The sequence below is a fragment of the Calypte anna genome, chromosome 6, assembly GCF_003957555.1.
Source record: "Calypte anna isolate BGI_N300 chromosome 6, bCalAnn1_v1.p, whole genome shotgun sequence".
In the NCBI taxonomy this organism is placed as follows: Eukaryota; Metazoa; Chordata; class Aves; order Apodiformes; family Trochilidae; genus Calypte; species Calypte anna.
In genome coordinates, this window is record NC_044252.1 from 349,004 (window position 1) to 369,623 (window position 20,620).

Consider the following 20,620-nt stretch of genomic DNA (forward strand, 5'->3'; position numbering starts at 1 on the left):
CTTGGACTGATAACTCCTATGGGCAGAGACTGGATTCAGACATGGGCCAGGATTAGGGGCCCTAAAAATCTCTCCTAGCCACCAGGACTGTAGCAGAAAAGGGTAGAAATGACGGGCTTGATATTTGTAGTAACTGCTTGGTGCTGCACCCATGCAGCCAGCTGGGGATGGGTACAAGCCATGGAGCTGGGCAGCCCATTTGCCTGTTAAACTGTTAAAACCTGTAATGGCTGAATAAAGGCTTATTAATTCTGAATTTAGAAAATCTGACCCAAATGTCTGACTCCATCTAGCCACAGGTATCAGTGTAGACCTATAGGTAAAGCCAAACCAGCGTGCACCTTGTGGGGCACATTCAAACATCCTCAAACATGAGAGCAGGATACAGCAAGGAATAAGTAATACCAGGAGCAGTCAGGACTAGGACAGGAAGGGAAAGACTGATCCCCCATCCAGGGGATCATTTCCCTGGACAACACACAGGAACAGACACTGCAGAGGACACAGGTAGCACACAGCTGACACACACTGCTGCCATGCCCCAAAGGTAAAAACTCCTCAGCCAATGCCCCCCAAACCTGAGAGACACGCACAAACTTCACAAGGCTGTACTTAAGCATGTATTTGGGTTTTTTTCTTCTTTTGCCTCCAGTTTTGTCCCAGTGGGAGGCAGTCAGTCCCACTTCCACCCTGTCTGTGCAGCCAGGAAAGCCAGAAATACCTCGGTATTAAGTAAAAGCAGAAATAATGTCTTATCTTCAGTATCTGAGGCTTTACACAAAATGCCAGGCATGGCATCACACAGTAACTTGCAAGAGAGTTGAGAATGTTATCTACATTTATCTGATTCCTCCCCGTTCAAGACTCCTTCCCTAGCACACACGTGTCTTCTGTTAATCAAAATGAATGTCCACGAGGAATTCAGCACAGGCTCCTGAATTTTAATAACTGGAAACGGGCTCAAAGCAAAGCTTTCAATTAAAACTTCCCGTGCTCCAGATTAAGATATTTAACCTTGGCAAGCCCATGTGTTTCTCTGGGTCTCCTTAAGTCACCTGCTGGCAGAGCCTCTGTCGTGGCAGCCCCCAGTGTGCTGGCAGCTCCTGGGGCTCTGGCCTCTGCCAGCTCCATCCTGCTGCAGCCAGGCTGAGAGCAGGACCCGAGCTGGCCACTCCCTAGGGAACAGAAGATGTTGCTTTGAACTGCAGCCATGGCAGGTGAGGTCTGCTCTTGGGAAATGCCGTGCTCCTAAGAGCTGTGGAAGACGCCGTGCTCCTAAGAGCTCGGAAATTTCTGGGCACCTTCACGGCAGGAATCTGCAGCTGGTTCAGGGGAGCTCCCCACCAGCAGGGCTGCTCTCCTGCTCCCTGCCTGAGGCTGCCTGCTTTTGAGGCTTTTGGTCTTTTGTTGCAGAGATTGTGAATTTATTTGGGGGGGGAGTGGTATGTGTGTAGCTGCAGGGATGGATGCTCCTGAGAGCACTCTGCGTTGAACGTGGTGGTTACCTCTGATATCAGAATTTGTGCTTGATGACCTGGGTGGTTCCTCCCATGCCTCTGTTTCTATGTCCAAGACCAGCAGAGCCCTTTTTGTCCCTTAGGATTTCCTTCATTCACCTTAAACCCAGGATGTCAAACAGTCAGGATCAAGTTTGCCTCCGATATTTTGCAGACTGCACAATATCTTCTGGATGTTTGGATTTTAATGAATTTCTGGCTTTCTCAACTGCAAAGAAAGCCTTCCAAACGTGAACTGAGTGTAATAAAAGTAGGAACACCTGCCTGAGGACATTTCTATGCTGCAGTCAGTGCTTGACTGCAGCTCGTGTAGGTAGACTCCAGCCAGCTCTGAGCCAGCCAGCCCGTGTCCTGATGGCTCTGCAGCCTCAGCTCTGCAGCAGCCAGCAGCTCCCCAAGAGCACCTTCTCTCTCCTGGGGGGGCTTCACACCCCAACACAAACCCACGTGGAGGAACAGTGGGAAAATGTCTCTTAAAGCCTAATGCAGCAATGTATTTGGGGAGGTCAGGCTAGACAAGGCTGTACCCATAGGGCTGGCTGCTGGCAGGACCAGTGGCATGAAGCCGTCCGTGTTCCTGCTCAGCAGGAGCCCCAAATCTCCCCCTCCCAGGAGGCAGGCACCTTCCCCTTCCTTTCCTTCTGCCCCTCTTCCTTAGGGCTGGACTTGTACCATATAGCACAGGAGAACTGGGATGAGCAGAGATCTGCTGGAAGCTGAACATTAATGCCTGGCTCAAATTAAATGAAATAAAAGCATATGGTGTCACCATGGGTCACTGATTTAAAACAACAACAAAAAATCCTAGCTCTTCTCAAAGCCTTTCAGAAGGCAGAACTGCTGCTGTGGATTCTGCCTCTCCCCAGAGTGTGGCCAAGAAACAGAGTGAGGGAACAGGGCAGGACTGGGCTTTCTCTGGTGCTTGGAGTGAGCAGGCTAAGCTGGGACAAAGTCTTTGGGCATGGTGACAGCCTAGCTCCAGCTGATGGCCCTACAGGGATGAGCAGCAGATAAGGAGTCAAACCTTCTAAGGAAGGGCTGGGATTGTGTTTTGAGATATCTCAGGTATCTCCACTTCAACATCTCATCTGTGTGGATGCTTCAGGAAAACAGATAATCCCTCTTCAGGCACCTTCTAGGACTATCAGTGTATCCATCTACACAATCTAATTAATCTGCCATACTTGTGCTTACATACTAACACAGTACATGATCACCCTTTCCTCCCTCTCCAAAAGGGAAGGGAGAAAGAAATGTAATTTCCATGACAGAAGAGAGCTTGACTGTGTGAATATTGGTGGTGGCCCCCGAAGATGGCAGGGTTTGAAGGCATTCTGCTGCCTTGGCAGGGAGCACCAGAGCCTGGGGCCAGCGAGCCAGAGAGCTGAGTCTGCTGCTCCTGCCAATGTCAGCTGTTGTTCTGAGGGCTGCAAGTGGTGCTGGTGGATTCTGAGAGCAGTAGAAGAAGCTACTGTCCCCCAGTTTGGTGCCGGGGGGGGGAATTATGTCGTGGTTTGTGGGGGCAAGTGCAGCTCTGATCTTTCCAATTACATCTGCTACAAATCCAAATGTGACCAGCAAAGGCAGGGCAGCTGAGCTGCAGGCCCTGTTGCCTTTGCCTGCCTCCCTGTCCAGGCACTGTCAGCAGGGTCCGTGGCACTTCTGCTTCAAGCAGGGGAATGATGCCAACCCTCTGCTACAGCTCGCTGAAGCACTGACTTGGCCCCTGTTCCGAGAGCCTGAGCCCTTCACTCCTCCTTCCAGCTGTCCTCCCGGTGCCCCAGGTGGCACCACAATGCTCCTATCTTCACACTTCAGGCAGGAAACAGAGCACAGAGAGAGATGCCATTTGTCCAAAGTCTTGATGAGAGGTCTGTGACGGAGCAAGGAAGTGAAGCCCTTTCTCTAAGTCGGATTAGGCTGCAGCTATCAGGCTTTCCATTTCCCTTCCTTCACCCCCACAAATCCCTTGGTTGTTTCTCCTCACCATGCTATGAAGCTTGCTTTCCATTCTGAACTTTGTGCAATTTTTTTTTTCCCCCCACCCTTTATTTTTCTCCGCTGTGAATTCAGCTGTATCTCGCACAGAACCATAAGATTCTTGTCTCACTGAACCCAAGCCACATCCAGAGCTCTTGCTCTGCCCAGCACCAATCTGTTAGTGCTGGGATTGTGGCTCCAGGGTAATTGCTGGCTCCATGGGGGCTGTCCCCAAAGCTGCCTCTGCCCATCCCACCTTCTCCCCATTTTTGGTGCCAGCCTCAGCAGGATGCTCACAGTCCCTCTCGTAGGAAGGGTCCCCAGGCTGTCCTGTCCCCAGGGTGGCAGAGCCCACCCTGATGAATCGGTGGAGCCCAGCAGGGTGTGTGTGCTTGGCCACCACAGCCTCCCTTGGACGGGCTGCAGAGAGGAGGCTGAAGCTTCACCACGCCAGCCTTCCAAGAGCCGCTTTAATTGCTCAGTAATGCACACCCTGGGGGCTTGTAATGTGCTTCTAATATGGAGCATTTAAAATATGAATACTCCAAAACAATTACAAGGAGTTTGGTGCTCTGCTGGCTGTATCCTTTTGCTCTGAAAAATAACCCATGACAGAGGCATCTGAGCAGAGTGAGGCCAGCAGAGCTCTCTGAACTGTGGCAGGGTCTCCTCGGGGCAGCAGGACACACCACGCTTCCCCTCAGTGCAACTGCACTCCCTTCTTACAGGATCAAAACCACAGTAGGATTTGGACTCCAGGTGATTCAGACCTACCTCTGCACCCTCTCAGCAGCTCTGCTATGATTTGGTATTTGAGATACTGCCCAAAGGCTCCTTAAGAGAGAAGAAACCACAGAGGCTATGGGAGAGCTTGGATGGAAATGTCAGAAGCAAGGGACATTTCCTACAGTCTGCCATTCCTTTAGCAAACAATTTCAGGTTTAGAAGTGATTTTTCACTCCCTTATTTACAAGAAGTGGAAGAAAGTTCTGCTTCTCAGAAAGGACTATGGCCCAGCTACTTTCAGCTTCTAATATTTCTTTCTACAGTCTTGACTAAATTTGATTAGGATTCTTTACAGCTGTCATACTAGGAGAGATTATTTTTCCCTGCCCATCTGTATTCAGAATCAGCAAAATAAATTGCCTTAAAACTGATGAAAATAACCAAACAGAAATCGAACGTTGGGAGTTCATGATCTAATGCTGAATATTTAAGAAAGTCAGAGGCACTTGGAAACAGGCAGTTGGTTTCAGCTGTGTGCAGTATTAACCCTAGAAAGAGTTAGTACAAGCCAACTATGGTAACTCATGAATTCCAGGAATGGATGTATAATTCACAGTATGAGACTCTGCACTGTAATGGCATTGTACACCATTACTTAAGATAATATCACATATTAAATTCAGATTGTGCAATGAAGTTCAGTTGCTTTACTGCAATCAAAGATCTATAAATGTCCTGTTGAGGAAACTCCAGAGGGTTATGTATTAAGTCTGGGCATATTCTCCGAAACAAAAGTAGACAACTTGTGCAAAAACCTCCCACTGTAAAATGAAAAATGGGAATTTACAGTAGGTACCAGTTCATGGCCCTAATTAGACACAAATGCTGTTACTGGAGTCGCTGAGGGATGGAATTAGCGTGGGGATGAATTAGTCCAAGGTGACAGTTCCTGCATGCACTGAGCCTTGGGCTCCTGAAATTTCCCCTCTTTTCTTGCAGCACCAGGGTCTGGTTGTGAGTGTAGGGCAAAGGAGCTGGGGAGAGCCTCTTCATGACCTGCTGCTGCTTCTGGCCACAGGAGAAATCCCTTCTACCCGAGACCTCATCAGATGGGACGTGCAGTGCTCTGGCCCCAGATCACTGCAGAGCCAGAGGGGTTTGGGAAGGGCTCCTGCTCACTCACTGCTGCCAGATGCTTTCTCTTGACAGAACACCAGTTTGGTTTTCAGGAGGGGAATGGTTTTGAATGGAGCCTTTCACCTCCAGGTCACCAGCTTAGATCTGTCCCTGCTCTGCAGTGACTGAAAATCGTTGCCAGCACTTGGTGCAAGGAGCTGGTGAGTCCCAGCCCAGCTCCTGATGGACACAGCCACAGCTGGCACTAAGTGGCATTCTCAGCCCAGAGACCACCAGCTGAACAGGGAAGGAAACTTCCTCTCCATCCCCTGGCAGGGTATTTGAAGCGTGATGGACAGGCATCATTCCTCAGGCTGTTTTTACTCTAAATGGCTGTTTGCAACTTTCCAAGTTGCGTGCAGCACGACTCAGCACAGCTTGATGGGCCATCTCAGCATCATTAGGCTCAGCAGATGCTGAGCTGTCTGATGCCACTTCCCAGTACAAACGGCAAACATGATGTCATATCTCAGTACCAGTGGAAGGATCTGATGTCACCTCAGAGCTCAGAGGACATTCTATGATGTGTCACCTCAGGCTGCAGGGAAAGCCTTCTCATCCCCTCTCTCTGCTAGATGACACCAGAGGGTAACAGGGTGCCACGTGTGTGCTACCTCAGACACTCTCAGGCAGATTTTGGATAGATAGATGGATGGATGGATAGATACATTTATACAAAGTATACATACATTATATCACTCTATTGATTTTTAAAAAGTTCCAGGTCTTCCTGGCTATAATGAGATTTTTGAACTTTGTGTTCCAATCAATGAGGGGAATATTATTGGCCTGGAGAATTGATATACCCGCTCTCTGTGCCTTGTTCTGCTCCTGGACTGCCCCTGCCCCCAAGGTGTACGATTCCATCAGACACTTAACCTCTTTTACAGTGTCATCAGGCTAAAAGGAATCTAATAGTGACACGGGACTTGTGCTCAGCACTCTGGCACTATTGCTTTCCTGTCACAAATAATTTATAGCTTTCTATTTCCATCCCTTTGCCTGCACCCCATCCCCTCTTTCTGTTTCTCAGGGCTGAGGGAAATCAATAAACTCACACAACCAGAGTGGCACTTCAGGGGGCTTTAGGGGGAATGTGAGAGAAGAGAAAAGTGAAGAAACAAACAGAAAAGAAGAAAGAAGTTACATTACTTGTCCTAGCCCAGACTTCTCAGATCAGGTCCCCAGTTAGTGTCGATCAGCATGACCTCAGAACCTGTCCCTGAGACCCTCAGACACCTTCAGGACAGGTTCTCAGCACCTACAGATGAGGGTTCCTGCTACTACTGACTTACATGGGGTGAGGATCTGATTCTCCATCCCCAGCCAGAACCCTGACATTCCCTGTCTCCAGTTACATCCCAGGTGCCTCTCTGCCACTCCAGCTAATGCCCAGGCTCCATCACCTGTGTATCAGAGTTTCCTGACATGCTGAGGTGATAAGCTCTGCAAGACCTCTCTTTTCCCGAGAAGGTTTCACTCTCAGCAGTTGTTCTTTTTTAGTACTGCCCCCTCACCACCCCTACCTATCTCTATCCACGTCACACCACCCACTAACCATGTATTTACCCTTCAAAGTTTTGCCAACTTGTTCTTTAAAATTAATCTTTAAGGGAAGATCTAAGGTGGGATGGGAGAATGTGTTATTGGTTTCACTTTCTGGAGAGAATTTTGAGGAGAAGTTACAGCTAATATAACGCAGGGCTGAGAGATCCAGAAGCTCAGGCCAAAGAGCATCTGGAGCCTTCACCCTAATTGGAGAGGCTCGTTTTAATCTCAGAAAGGAATTTTGTCTCCATGGCCTCCTCAGGTCATGGCTTATTTTCCCAGTTCCTTGGTGAGACAGTTGCTACTCAGTCCCAGATCTGCAGCACATGCCAGTCAAGCACTAGGTGCTAGTGATTTTCTTTCACCACTGACCTCAGCTGGATTTAAACCAGTGACCCAGAGGTGAAAGATTTCATGTAACAAGAAACGGAGCACTGGCAATTACAGTTCAGTTTATTTTCATTCCAAGCTGCATTATGAGCTTGGTGGCATTCACTGGGACATCTTCTTGTGTCCCCATGCTGTGTCCATGCACCACCTGACAAACACCATTTTTGCCCTCTTTGCTGGAGGTGGGTTTTTTCATTTTTGGGGTTTTTTTTTCTTCCCCCTGGTGATGTACATCAGCACTTCCTACAGAAGTGCTGCCACCTTCTCATTTATGAAATGCAAAGGCTTTGGGCAAGGCTTCCATCGGTTCAAAGCATTCAGTTCTGTGACAGAAAGGTATTTTTTTGGTACACAACAAAACGAAATCCTCACCACTCAGACCAGGCTTTGGGTTTTGTCAGCTGGGATCACAGGTCTGCAAAGGCACCAGGAAGTTACAGCTGAGTTCTGACCATGTTTTGCTCTTTTCCAGGATCATCAGAACCAAAGTTCAGCAACCTTTTCACCCAACACCAGACGGGAGTGGGACAGGGGTGACTGCACCAGGACATACTATTGGTAAGGAGACTGGCATGGGGGCTGTGAGGGGAAATGGGGAGGAAGCTCAGGGGATGGAACAAAGTCTGACAAGCAGATGCTAAGCAGAGAGAAAGGAAGGAGGGGGCAGGGGGTAAGGAACCTTGATGGAAATCAGAGGTTCTTGTTCTTTGTTTCTCTGGTTGCATTGCAGAGAAGGGAATGATGGCAGAAAAATAAAGCCCAAGGTGGGGATTTGACCAAAGCAATTCTGCCTTAACATCCATTTCACGTTCACTCTCTCTCCTTTGCCTCTCTAGAGAAAAGTATTTACCACTCTCCTGTCTAAGCACCAAAGGCTTCACTTGTGTCTCCTTCTCCCTCTGAGTTCCTCTCTCTCAGTTTCTCTTCTCTCCCTTTGCTGGATCTGGTCTATTTCTTAGAGCTAGTAACACACAGTAAGGTATTTCTGGTGCCTCACAGCCAAGTTCTCTATTGCCCTAGCTCTGCAGTTAGGTATGCCAGGGGGGTATTTCACTGGGAAAAGGCATTTTCTGCTGGGTTTGTCCATGTGAGCAGAAGATGGAGGCTGTACTACAGTGCCTGGGTGTTTCCTGGCCTGTTGTGTGTGTGTGGGTACTACTGTGCCAGATGTGTGATGAGGTACCTGAGCTCTCTGTGGGCTGCATGCTTTGCTGATGATAGCACAGCTTTATCCAGTAACAACTCAGACGAGGGAAAACCCTGCAGGATTTTGGGATATCATGAAACACAATGGATTATTTGTGGCGTAAGACACTGCCTTAGATATTGTTGGTTACTGAGAGTCAGCTCCTACACAAGGATTTACTGGGAAGTGATGGTCTACCTGGGAAAGAGCTGGCAGAAATAGTCCTGCACATGGACTGTGTTCAGGAGCACAATGGAATTAATGGGCCAGGATGGAAGAGCATTTCTGGATGACCTTTTAATCTGGACTTGCTCCCCGGTCTGGGAATCACTGAGCACAACAGATGGACTTGGCAGATATTTTTCCTTCTTGAAAAAGTAGTGCAATGTCTAGGGAATGCTTTGGCTGAGCTGGGACTGGGACTGTGAGTGCTGCTACTGGAGTCTCTCAGTGTTCTGGGTTCTGCTGCAAAGAGTTGGCCTACATCAGATAGTGATGACAAGTTCTGCTCCATCCTGGAAGGCTTGTAGTGGAGGTGCTGATTGCTTCAGGTCAGTGCCTTGCAAGCTGAATGAGGGGTAGGGGCCCGTAAGAGAACTGGGATGTTGTCTCTGTTACTGGGACACACTGGGACATAACGGGCATCCCTGGTGGACTCATAGCTCTACTTGTTCTGTACTGTAAAGCCCTAATTATCATGAAGAGATAATTTCTAACCTGGACAGCTTCATTTCTGATACACTGTGAACTCGTGAGCCATCTTAGACATCTTGAGTGGCAGGAGGAGTCTGCCTGTTGACACTACTCAGTGCACAGGGAAGACATTAGATTTTTATTAATCTGGGTTGCAATCTGAATCACCAGCTCACCATTTGTTCTAGTAGGCAGGGAAATGAATTTATTGCCCCAACACCAAAGTGCTTCTAACCTATGCTAAGAAGGGAATTTTTCAAGAAGTGTTTTGAGTGGATAGGTTAGAGGCTGGTCTGGCAAAGACAGAACATGGGCACTCCTGGTGGAAAAGTGCTGAGAGAAACTGATCTGTTAAAACAGAGCTGGGTAAGGCAGTCACTGGAGGCTATGCATTTACCATGGATGCACTGGGAAGCCTGCTCTGAACAGGGACAGAACACCAGGGTTTAGGTTCTTGGTGGAATACACTTGCTTGTGTATCATGGCCTAGTACTGGAAGGCTGTGGAGCCGTGGGGCAGGGCTGGGCTGGGCTGCAGCAACACCAGCAGCAGAGCCAGAATGAGTTCTGCAGTCTGAGGCTTTCCTGTGAGACTGGTGGCATGGATCAGCTGGGGGGATCCCCGAGTGCTGTGCTGCTCTCCTCATGGCCCTTTTTCCCTTTTCCTTTTGTCCAGTGCCCAGCACAGCATCCCCTCCCGTCTCCAGTGCCTCCAATGATCCAGTGGGCTCTTACTCCATTAACGGGATCCTGGGGATTCCTCGGTCGAATGGCGAGAAGAGGAAACGTGATGAAGGTAGGGGGAGGGGAGAAGCTCATCCTCCCTTTTATATTCTTTGTCCCTGTGTACAGGCTCCAATTTCAGGCCAAGGTTTGCAGCTGCTCCAGGGGCTAGATCAGCTTTAGCAACAGAGACCGGGTCCCTGCCACTGCCCTGCTGGCTTGGAATGCTCTTCTTCCCAGGCCCTTTCATGACAGGCTGTGTCTCCAGACATCTGCTGGGCAGGCAGAGAGCTGTCTCCATTGCTGGAGCTGATCCCAAGTTCATTCACTGCTGGAAAGGGCTGGAAATGAACTCCCCAGGTGCCAGCAGGTGCCCAGACCTTGAACCGCGGGTAAGCGCCGCTTCTCTGACTCCCTCATTCCCAAACAAAGTGCCATCCCCGAGAAGCACCAGCAATGTGGCTTCACTCCCCTTACAAACATGTTTCTGCCCTGAGCTGTATGAGTTGGTGATGAGAAGGGCCCATTCATCAGTGGGCAGAACCTTCCACAGCAGAACTGCTCAGAGCAGGACAGGAGGGCTGCCGAGTGCTGTGGCCCCAGGGCTGCTGCTGAAGCCTTTCACTGGGGCTCTAAGGAATTAGGATTCAGCTACCTCCTTTTCCTTCCTACCTGCTGGGAAGGACTCAGGACAAAGTGAATGCTGAAATAAGCCCAAAGCTGGAGCTTCAGACCTAGACAGTCAGGAGAGGTGGCTAAGGTCTTGGTGGTCTTTTTTTCTCTTAAATCTTGCTCTTCTCATTTGATACATCCAAAAACAGAGGGTCAGGAGGTGAACGTTTCTAGCAGTAGTGCCTGAGCAGTTTGTGCGGTTCGTCCCTGCTGTTTTCCACTGCTGCTGTTGTGTGGGTGAACTCCTTGGCAGCAGAGGTGGCTCAGTGTGCTGTGAGCCCAGGGCTGGTGGTGCAGGAGAGCACCAGGGTTCCCTTCAGATGTGGGGGGCAGAGAAAGCTCTCCTGAGAGAGCTGCTGCATTCTGGGGTTCTGCAAGAAATTGTTCTCGGTTGGTTCTGGTGAGGTTCACATCTGTAGGCTTTTGACCCAAACAATCCCAAGGAAAAGAAGGCAGTTGTCACGACCCTTTCTCCTTAATGCAAAGTAAAACCTGAGGCAAGGGCCCGATCCAGCTCCTGTGCAAGCAAATGGGAAGATTTTTGCTGATGTCATTGGAAATTGGATCAGGCCCCAGAGGAAGATCCATTTCCCAGCTAGATGGCAGTAGGGCCCAGCTAAGAGAAAAGTATAGCAATGGAAGGGCTGAGTCAACGCCTCAAAGTCAAAACATGTCAGGAATAAGAGACTGTAAACATTGCAAAGCCCTCCAGCATTTCCCATCATGACACCTGCAGGAAATAGCCACGCTTCACACTTCGAGGGAAACTTCAATCTCTGTAAGAGATGTGTGAATCTCTTGGCAGTGGTTTGGGGATTTCTGAACCCCTGTTCTCATGCAGTCCAGGGTGGTGATGACCAGCACTCAACATGGTGCCTCCAGCCCTCTCTTTGCAATGAATCAGTTCAGTCTGGCTTTAGTAGCTCTTCTCCCCAAACACCTGAGAAACTCATCCCCTGTGGGTGCACCCACCCACCACTCCCAGCCTCAGAACCTCAGCTGTTGGGAGCAGGAAGAGGAAACACTGAAACAACCAAGCAGCCACCCAATACTGAGAGACTTCACTTCACAGTGATATATTGACAGTAAGAACAACTCTCTGTGCCTGCCCTTAATTCATCCCAGAGTTAATTTATGAAGGGCAAGCAACACAACTCCCTGCTGCTGGCCGAGCGCCCATGTATCCCACTGGGAATCAGGAGGGTACCAAAGAATCCTGGAGATGTCTGAAGGCTTTAAGCCTCCAGAGCTGAGGTGGCAGGCAGCAGGCACAGCTGCCTTAGGGAGCAGCCTTCCTCCTGCCATGCCAGAGCTGCTGTGGGCAGACCCTGCACTCCTGACCCAGGGGAACCCCCCCTGGGACCCCCTCAGCACCCTTAGCCCAGAGTTATCTGGCCTCAAGAAATGCTGAAAGACATCATCCCTTCAGAGGGTTGGGTCCTCAGGGTCCAACCAAGGGGAGGTTTTGCACAGCCTGTGAGCTGCCCTCACTCCTGGGCAATCCCCCTCTGGCTCTGAGGGCTCCGACTGCTCCCAGCTGAGACAGGAGTCAGCAAAGCCAGGCAAGAAATCTGACCCAGCTATTTCCTCCATGCTGATGCAGGAGGTGCACACCTTCTCAGTGCTTCCCAGAGATTCTCAGAACTGTTTTGTTACAGTTTCTTAATTGCAGGGTTTACTCTTATATTGAAGAGCCCTGGTAAGGTCCCAATGCACACCTACTTTCCCAACATCTTAGAGGTGGTTCTTCCCTTAGGGGCACTGCTCTCTCCCTCCACTCTGTTGGATCAGCTTTGCTGCAAGGATTCCTCCATGAGGAATGCAGTTCAGCATAAAGGGGGGAAGAGCCAGGCTGCTCCTGAGTCCCCAGCTCTGAAAACCTTGTTAGCAACTTCTGTGATGGCTGGGGGGAAGCAGGGTGGGAGCAAGGCAGAGGAGCCTCTATCTGAGCAGACCCCCTCCCCCAGGTCCCCCTTGCTGCAGCTGGTGCCTACATTAGACAGTGGCACAGATGATTAAGAAGAGGAGAGATAATTATGTGTCAAGATGATGTAGCAGAACTCCCAAGTTGGACAGAAGGAGCCAGACGGATGCATGAGGTGGGCTCAGCGATGGACGCTGACAGCCAGGGGTGTTCCCACAGGGAAGAGGGGAGAGCCCAACCTACCAAACGTGGGGGATGCAACTGCAAGGGTGGCCTGGGAAGGGAAGACTCTGCCAGGAGAGCCAGCTAGCCAGTCTACATCACAACAAGGAGCTGTCAGACCTCGAGTCTGTCCCTAAAACTCAGTGTCTCCTCCTGATGTGAGCGCCTAGGAAGGATGGTCAGGATTTGGCCCCTTAGGATCATGTATGACCAGTGATTGTAAACCCTCTGACTTCAGGGACAGATTAGACAAAGCAGAGAGTTGGTCGCCTACAGTCATTGTCAGACTATGAAGTGTCAATAAGAAGCACAGGAGGACAAAGAGGAAAAATAATCAGAGTATTTCTGTTGGATCATAACCCCCTGCTTGACAGCCAAAAGGATGAGAATTGGGGTGACTCAGGGGCACTAATAAAAAAATAAGTAACACTCGTTCTGTAGGCTTACACACTGCATAAAGAAAAAAGGAAAGGATGAATAGATGAATGGATAGATGGATAGATAGATAGATAGATAGATGAATGGACAGGTGGACAAATAAATAGATAATATGAAATAAATATATATAAATATATAAATAGATAATATAAAAACAATATTTCAAACGGTTCCCTGCATACCACAGCATCTCCAGCTGGGTGAAACTTTTGGGATCTGTATGAAACCACTCCTATTAGAAACAGCTTTCTCTCCATAGCAGGCCACAAACAGATTTCCTCTATAGACCCAAATTCTCGTTTGGGATTTGTGTTCCAGTGAAGCTGGTGCCGTAACAACCTCAGAATTATCAGTCTTGGTCCCTGACAATATCAGGAGTATTTGACAGCATTACTGGCAATAACATCTGCAGTGCTGACAATGGCAGAGATAATATCCCCCAGTATTATTGGCATTAGCAGGGATCATATCTGCAGTCTGCTATTGGCAGGAGCAGATGTAATGTGTCCAGTACTATTAGTATCAGTAATAATAAACCCCACAGGCTTGTTAGTATGATCAGTGCTAATATCAGCAGTAGGTTTGTGGGAGAGGAGGGGATGGAGTGATTGCTGCTCTGAACAGCAATAATACTCAGGCTGTTTGCAGTACAGGAATCCCCAAAGGAGATCAGGGAGCAAAGCTGAGAAGGCAGAAGTTTCTCCTTTCTTCACCTGTTGTTTTGATCATCAGAGTGATTTACACTGAAGTGAGGGATGCAGGGGGACAGTAAAGGATCAGCAACTGATCAGCAATCAGTTTGGGCAGAGCTGGTGGTGTTTTCTGAAGAGTTTGCATAATTTCCTGACTCTTACTACTCTGACACCCCTATTGAGAAGCACTGCTCTTGTTATAGGTGCCTCTCTCTCCTCTTACTCCAAAAGGGAGAATTCTAACTGCAGGGCAGGGTTTTCACAGTGTTCAGCTTGGGGATTTTCCTCTCTGGCCATGATCTCATTTTCCTGCAGGGAAGGGAGAAATGCCTCCTTCAGCTGGGCTGTGAGCCAGGGAGATCTGCAACAGCCCCAGTCCTGACACTTGGGGTTTTTTAGATACTGATTGTCATGAAGAAGATGTTGAACTCAGTTGTTTAAGTGCAAAGTAGAGCTGAGAGGAGAGATGTGTTTAAGGAGGTCTGAATTTTTGGCAGCTACACAGCAGCTGAGCGTGTGCCACTGTATGATCCCATTTGTGTGTTCATGGTGGCAATGATAATATAATTTGGGAGATGTGGTTGTGACACTCCAGGTGACTTGGTGTCATAGTCATACCTATGTGTTTGCAGGCAGCATGGCTGTGGTTACCTCACTGTTGCAGCTGTATCACTGCAAGTTGTGGGTTTGTGACACTAATGATGAGATTAACTGTATCCCTGCTTGCTGTGCTGCCCCATTACACTCAGGGCCATTACACTCTCCACAGAGGTGGCTGTGAATTGTTTCTGGTGTTAGGTCTGCATGCAGTGAGGCTGTTCCCATGTGGTAATTGCTGGTACCCTGCTGCAGACCTCTGTACTGCCACTGAGATTCACACAGTTGTTACTGCAGCTGCTGGGTGACAACAGGCTGTCACCTGGCCAGGGGACTGAAGTCACTCTGGTGCTGCCTTCACGACACGATGTTTTCACAGAACATGGCCATGCTGTTCCACAGCATCCTGGGGTTGCTTCAGGACACAGAGCCTGCTCATGCTGTCACCTGCACATGCTGATGCTCCAGCAGTGCTGTCCTTGCACCAGTGCAGAGAGGTCCAGCCCCTCACTGCCCTGGGGACAAACACATTGGTTTCCCTGTGCTACTTGCAAGGAGGATGTGTGAGTCCTTCCACTTGACTGGCTCATGGCAGCTGGTGTATGTTCATCTCTGGGCAAGTTCTGTATTTGGACCTTGGCAAGTGACCCACCAGCACTCCTGTCTGTGCTCTGGCTGTGTTGTTTCATACTGTGATTTCTTGTCACCACAGCTGATGTGTCTGCATTACTCTACAGGACTGCTTTACTGCAGGTCAGGAGTAGTCTCAGTGATACTGGGGAGACATCCAGTTCCTGTGTCCATGCACACAAACATAGGTAGCACTCCCCACCTGCCATTAGAGATAAAAATGTAAACTGAAGAGGGAGTTCTCAGCACCCACCCACCTCTCCCTCCTGAGGGGCTTTGGCTGCTGAAACTCCGGGGAGGATGTAAGAAAGACATCTGCTCCTCGTCCTGCACCTCTCTAAATAAACTGTAGGAGGATGGTCAGATGAGGGAGAGCATGTATGGATAGAGAGAGGAGGGGAGAACTGGAATAAGGAGAAGGCACAGAATAAGCAGCACAGCACTCACAGGAATGTGGGCTGCTGCACCAGAAACCTGGAGGTCAGCCTGTAAGTCAGAGAGGCAGCATTGGTGTGTGTGTGGGGGGGTCTGCACATCCCCAAGAGTCTGGGGGGCACACGTCACCCGGGAGGACTTCAGGTAAGGGAGCATTAACAGCTTACATCACAGAGAGCACTTTGGGCAGACAGCTCTGCTCCTGGAGCTGCTCAGCTCTCCCTTTGGCAGGGTCTGCAACTCTCTGCAGAGAAGCTGCTCTGGTCTGGCTGCAGCTGTGTTTGTCTGCACCTCTGCTGCTGGTTATTTGTGTCCCTAGGAATGCCTGCCTGTCTGGGTCTTGTGCTTCTGTGTTAGGATTTCTGCTTTCTGCCTCTTTGTGCTTGTGCCCTGGGGTGAGTGGCAGGCTGGACCTGGGTTTCTGTGTGTGCCTACGGAGAGCTGGAAAACATCTGTGTTCAGCTGTGTGTGATATTGCCTGGTAGGAGCTGTCTGGGCATGTTCAGCTCAGCATTAGTGCTGTGTGCTTCTATCAGTGCCAGGTATTTGTATTCATGTTCTGAGCACCTATGTGACTGTTGTATATCTGCACGTACATCCTGTGTGTGTGTTGTTCCATTACTTGGGAGTATCACTGGATCTTTGGGGTGTGGATAGGAAGATGGAGCCTGTTAGTGCTGTACCCTTCTGTACACAGTCTGTACAGAGCTGCATTTGCAACAGGGTTACACACTGGTGTGTAAGCTGTATATATACATTGGTTGTTTTGCCTGTGTGAAGTTTGTTTACATAAGTAGTTTGTATTTGTCTACATGATTTAACCCTGCATACGTTAAGGACATTATTTTGAGCTCCAGGTTTTTGTTTAGTTAGTGTATGTACACTGTTGTAAGTTGCTTGCTTATTCAGAAATCACATTTAACTAACTTGCACCTGCAGCGGTACTCCCTGTGTCCCAGTCTGCATTCTTGTCTCTTTAAACCTATTGGCTACACTTTATGAGTTTTACCTATGGTCAGAGCTTCTCTCTAAGTTTATTTGTGTGAGTGCTGTGAATGTGTACTTGTCTGTCTGTTCATGGGTATTCAGTTTGTGGTTGGATCTTCCCCTTTCTTTGCCTCCCTCCTGGGAGGGGTTGTTGCAGCTGATGTGTCAGCAGCTCCAGCTCCTCCCCGTATCTCTGGCTGCTCCCTGGCTGTGCTGGTGCCTATCTATCTCTGCATCTCCTTGCTGACTCTGGATGAGCTGTACCCTGTTTCTGCCTGCACTCAGCAAGGTGAAGGTTACACTTTTTCATGGCTGTCAGGAGCATGGGAGTCAGAGGGAGCACAGTGCTGGATCTGCGAGGATCCCAGGATAACGCAGCGCTGAACAGAACAAACTGCAGGAGGGCTCAGGAATAGGTGGCAATGTGCAGGCAGGTGGTGTTTTTAGGGGATTGTTGGTGATGTGGCTGTGGGACGTGAGGCTGGAGTGACAGTAGATCAGGGTGCCATGACAGCAGGAGATAGGGATGACCCTGTTTCGGGGTCAAGCAGCACAGCACTGAGACGTGAGGGCAATGCTGCTCTGGAATCCCGGTGACGTGGCACTGAGGCACACCAGGGATCAAGGTGACATGATGGTGATGATGATGATCCAGGCTGACCTATCAGAACAGGGAGGCTGGGAAACCTCCATCAAGAATAAGTTGGACAGGGAGAAAGAGAACAGGAGGAGCAGGGTGAGGAAGATCCGAGGCGACTCAGCGGAGCTGTGTTAGGGCTGCAGGAGCCAGGTGACAAACAGAGTGGGACAGACAGCATCCCCACCAGGGGATCAGTTGCATCCTGGTGTGAAGGGGCAGCCTGTTAGCAGAGCCTGTTTGCATCCCAGTGATGGAGAGCAGAGTGATGAGATCAGGTGATGGACATCCCCTGTGACGGTAGCCATGGACCACAGGGACTGTGCGGGCAGGGGCACTATTCCCAGTTGCTGGAAAAACAAAGAACCTAACAGGCAGTAAAACAAAAACAAAGGAGACTTGGAAGCACCTGACAGCCCTAATTCATCACAGCCCAAGATTTTTTTTTTCCCCCTCATGTTCCCATTATATTTGTTTGTAAAAGTGGAAATCAATTTTGAAGGTAATTTTCTGGAAAGAATGGAAGGGAGGTGGGAGGGTCAGATAAGGCAGAGATGGCAAGAGGGAAAAAAAAAAAAATTTAGGCCAGGCACAGCCCAGGGGCAGCTCTTGGCAAGGTGAAAGAAAATTGCATATTCAATCTCCATCCATGAATCTCCCTCGCTGCTGCCCGCCTCCTGCTCGAAAACAATGAAGGCTTTCTCCCCTACGCTGCACAACGCCCGAGTATCAGCACTCACTTTAACTTCAGGGTCATTAATTCACCTGATTATTGCAGGAGAGGAGAGGGTTGCAGAGGCATCCGTTCTAAAAAGCCCTCCCTTAGCTCATCCTTTGATTAGTTTGGGGTGGGGGGAGCTGAGATAATGTGTTGCTTTGGAGCCAGGTTAAAATGGGAGGGGTTGAAGAGGGAGTGGAAGGAGGTAGAGGTGGAAAGGGAAAGATGTGGCCTGGCTTGTTGTGGAAGGGAGGGCCAGAAAGCAGTCATTCTTGCATCCTTCTGCTGTGGTGTTATTGCAAATTAAAAGTAGCATGTTCCACTCCGTAGCTATCCTTCAGGGAGGGGAGGGGCATGGGGATATGTCGGGATGGGGATGGGGGGATCTTATCATTGCTTCTTCAGCAGCCTGGCGTAGTGTCACCCTGTGAGGTGACATTTGAATTTACAATTCCGCTGAGAAAAGCCATTAATTCACAAATTAACATTTCTCCCTCTCTCTCTCTAGCTCTCTCTCTCTTCCCCCCTCTCTCTCTCTCACATGGATGTGCAAGCAATTGAAAAGACAAAAGAAATAGCCTTAAGGAAGAGACTTTACTGCTACTCTGTCTGTGCAGAGATTGCTACTACTGCTTCTAGATAGATAAACCAATTACCTGAGCTGCTCTGTTCATGGCAGCCTGCTATTACCTCCTTTTGTAGAGCTGACTCCATTGCTGGATTACACTGAGTGTATCTCATTAATGTAAACCAGCATGGTACTGGGCACTGTCCCTGACCCTTCTTGCTGGAGCCCATTGCTCCGAGGGGAAGAGAAAACTGGGAGAGGAGTCAAGAGCAGAGGTGATGGTAGGCACAGTGTACCTCCTAATGTGTAGGGTCACACAGAAAACCTTCTCAGAATACCTGTCCTGAGCTAGGAGGAGGTGAGGGCTTGGCTGGGGTTCATCCTGATCCCCTCTGAGTCCTGGTGAGCACTGAGAATGCTGCACGAGAGGCCTCATGTAGGCAACAGGTATGGGCAGCCCCCTGAAGCTCCACTCTCAGCATTACCCTGAGTGTCCCCCAGGTGCAGAAATGTGTAGGAACAGCAGGCAGGTGCAGAGGTGTGAGTATGAAAGCTACGTATACAATGCTATAGGCAGATGCAGCTGACTGCACCCAGGAGTTAAGTGACCCAGAGGGACACGACAAACCTCAGAATAAGGAGCAAAAATAAGCACTCTGGTTTATGGACTGAGAGATCTCCACGGAAAGCCAGTGGTGGAGATGCTCTTGTCAAAAGACAAACGCTGGACACTACTTCCACACAGCCCCCAGTCACAGAATCACAGAACACACAAAATACACAACGTTATGGGTTGGAAGGGGCCTTGGAAGATGGAGTCCAACCCCCAGTTTTCTCCCAGTTCCCTTTTGCTGCTCTCTCCTGCCATTCTCCTCAGGTGCTTACTCCTGACATCCCTGCTGCTGGGCCAGCACATGTGGAGAGCAGACAGAGGCTTCCAGGTGCACACTGATGTGACACACGTCTGTGACACCAGCAGCCTGCCCTGCACACTCACACCCCCCTACAGCCATGGCTTCGTGCCACCCACCCCATGAGGTCCCTTTGGGTGGCTCCCAGCACCTTCTGCAGACAGCCTGGCAGGCACAGACCCGGCTGCCTCTGCCTGGGCAGAAAACCTCCCAGCATCCTGCCTGACATAGAGACTGGGGTGCTAGTCCTTGCTCACTGTGCATGCTGCCTACGTAGAACCAGACAGAAATGTCACCCACGGGTTTTCACCCTGTGAGGGTGTGCTGGGCCCCGTGCAAGCCCTTCTCCTGGCTGCCATCAGAGGCAGACGCTCTCTGGGTAAAAGAAAACCAGATCAGAGCTGCCGCTTCTGCAAGCCCGGTCCCCACATCCTCAGCATTACCTTGGCTCCTTAAACCTTTCCTAAAAACTCAGCACCCTCTCCCCAGAGCCTCCCTGGCAGCCCCTGTGCCCCGCAGAGCAGCATCCCGCAGCCGGAGCCGGGAGACGGATGGCGCTCGGCACCGCAGCAGTGCCAGTAATTCAAACCCTCCTGACCGAGCAGTGAACCCGAACCTGCTGACCTTGACAGCACCAGGCAGCCGCGGCTGCAGGAATCCCAACCTTCAGAGAGGAGGATGGCTCCAGCTCCCTCCCTCCCTGCCTCTCCTTTGCCCGCGGCTGCACGCCCCGCTCCCCTCTAAGCATCCTGGATGGAAATCCTCCCTCCAGAGAGGTGCCTTGTGCCAGAAGGAAACACTGAGCACCTTGTTCTCAGCCAGGGCCGGAGGGAAACCCCTCCTCTTCTCCCAGATGGGGGCTGCTGCTGTTTGGGAGGAAAGTAGGAGCTCTTTGCTTCCCTAAGTGATAGCATCAGATCCTCCAGCCTTGTTTCAGAGCATCCCAGGGGGAAGCAACAAGACCTCACCGAGTGATCAGTCCATGAGAATTCCACCTGCACAGGTGAGGGGCAGGGAGGTGGTGAGAGTGGAGAGGAGGAAGAGAGAGAAGCAACAGTGTGTGTTGTTTTGCCACAAGAACTTGCCTTAAAAAACCCACAACACAGCTTGTGAACATTCCAGGGAATACTGGATTTCCTGCAGCTAGCTCTGGGGCTGCCAAGCAAGACCTGAAAGGAACAGCATTTTGGGTTGGCCTGCAGAGGCCAGGTTAGGCTCTAAGACCTTGCCTATGGAGCACAGTATGGCCTG

At 49.9% G+C, this 20,620-nt stretch overlaps 1 protein-coding gene across 5 annotated transcripts in view; it reads left to right on the plus strand.

Annotated features, from left to right (window-relative positions):
* Positions 1–20,620, plus strand: part of PAX2 (paired box 2) — a 73,070-nt gene that overhangs the window by 21,902 nt on the left and 30,548 nt on the right. For 4 of the 5 annotated variants that reach the window (XM_030452916.1, XM_030452917.1, XM_030452918.1 and 1 more), the window contains exons 4-5: positions 7,810–7,895; positions 9,892–10,011. In XM_030452916.1, coding sequence (XP_030308776.1) covers positions 7,810–7,895; positions 9,892–10,011 — 206 coding nt within the window. The remainder of the gene's footprint in view (positions 1–7,809; positions 7,896–9,891; positions 10,012–20,620) is intronic. The other variant, XM_030452919.1, reaches the window with a different exon arrangement.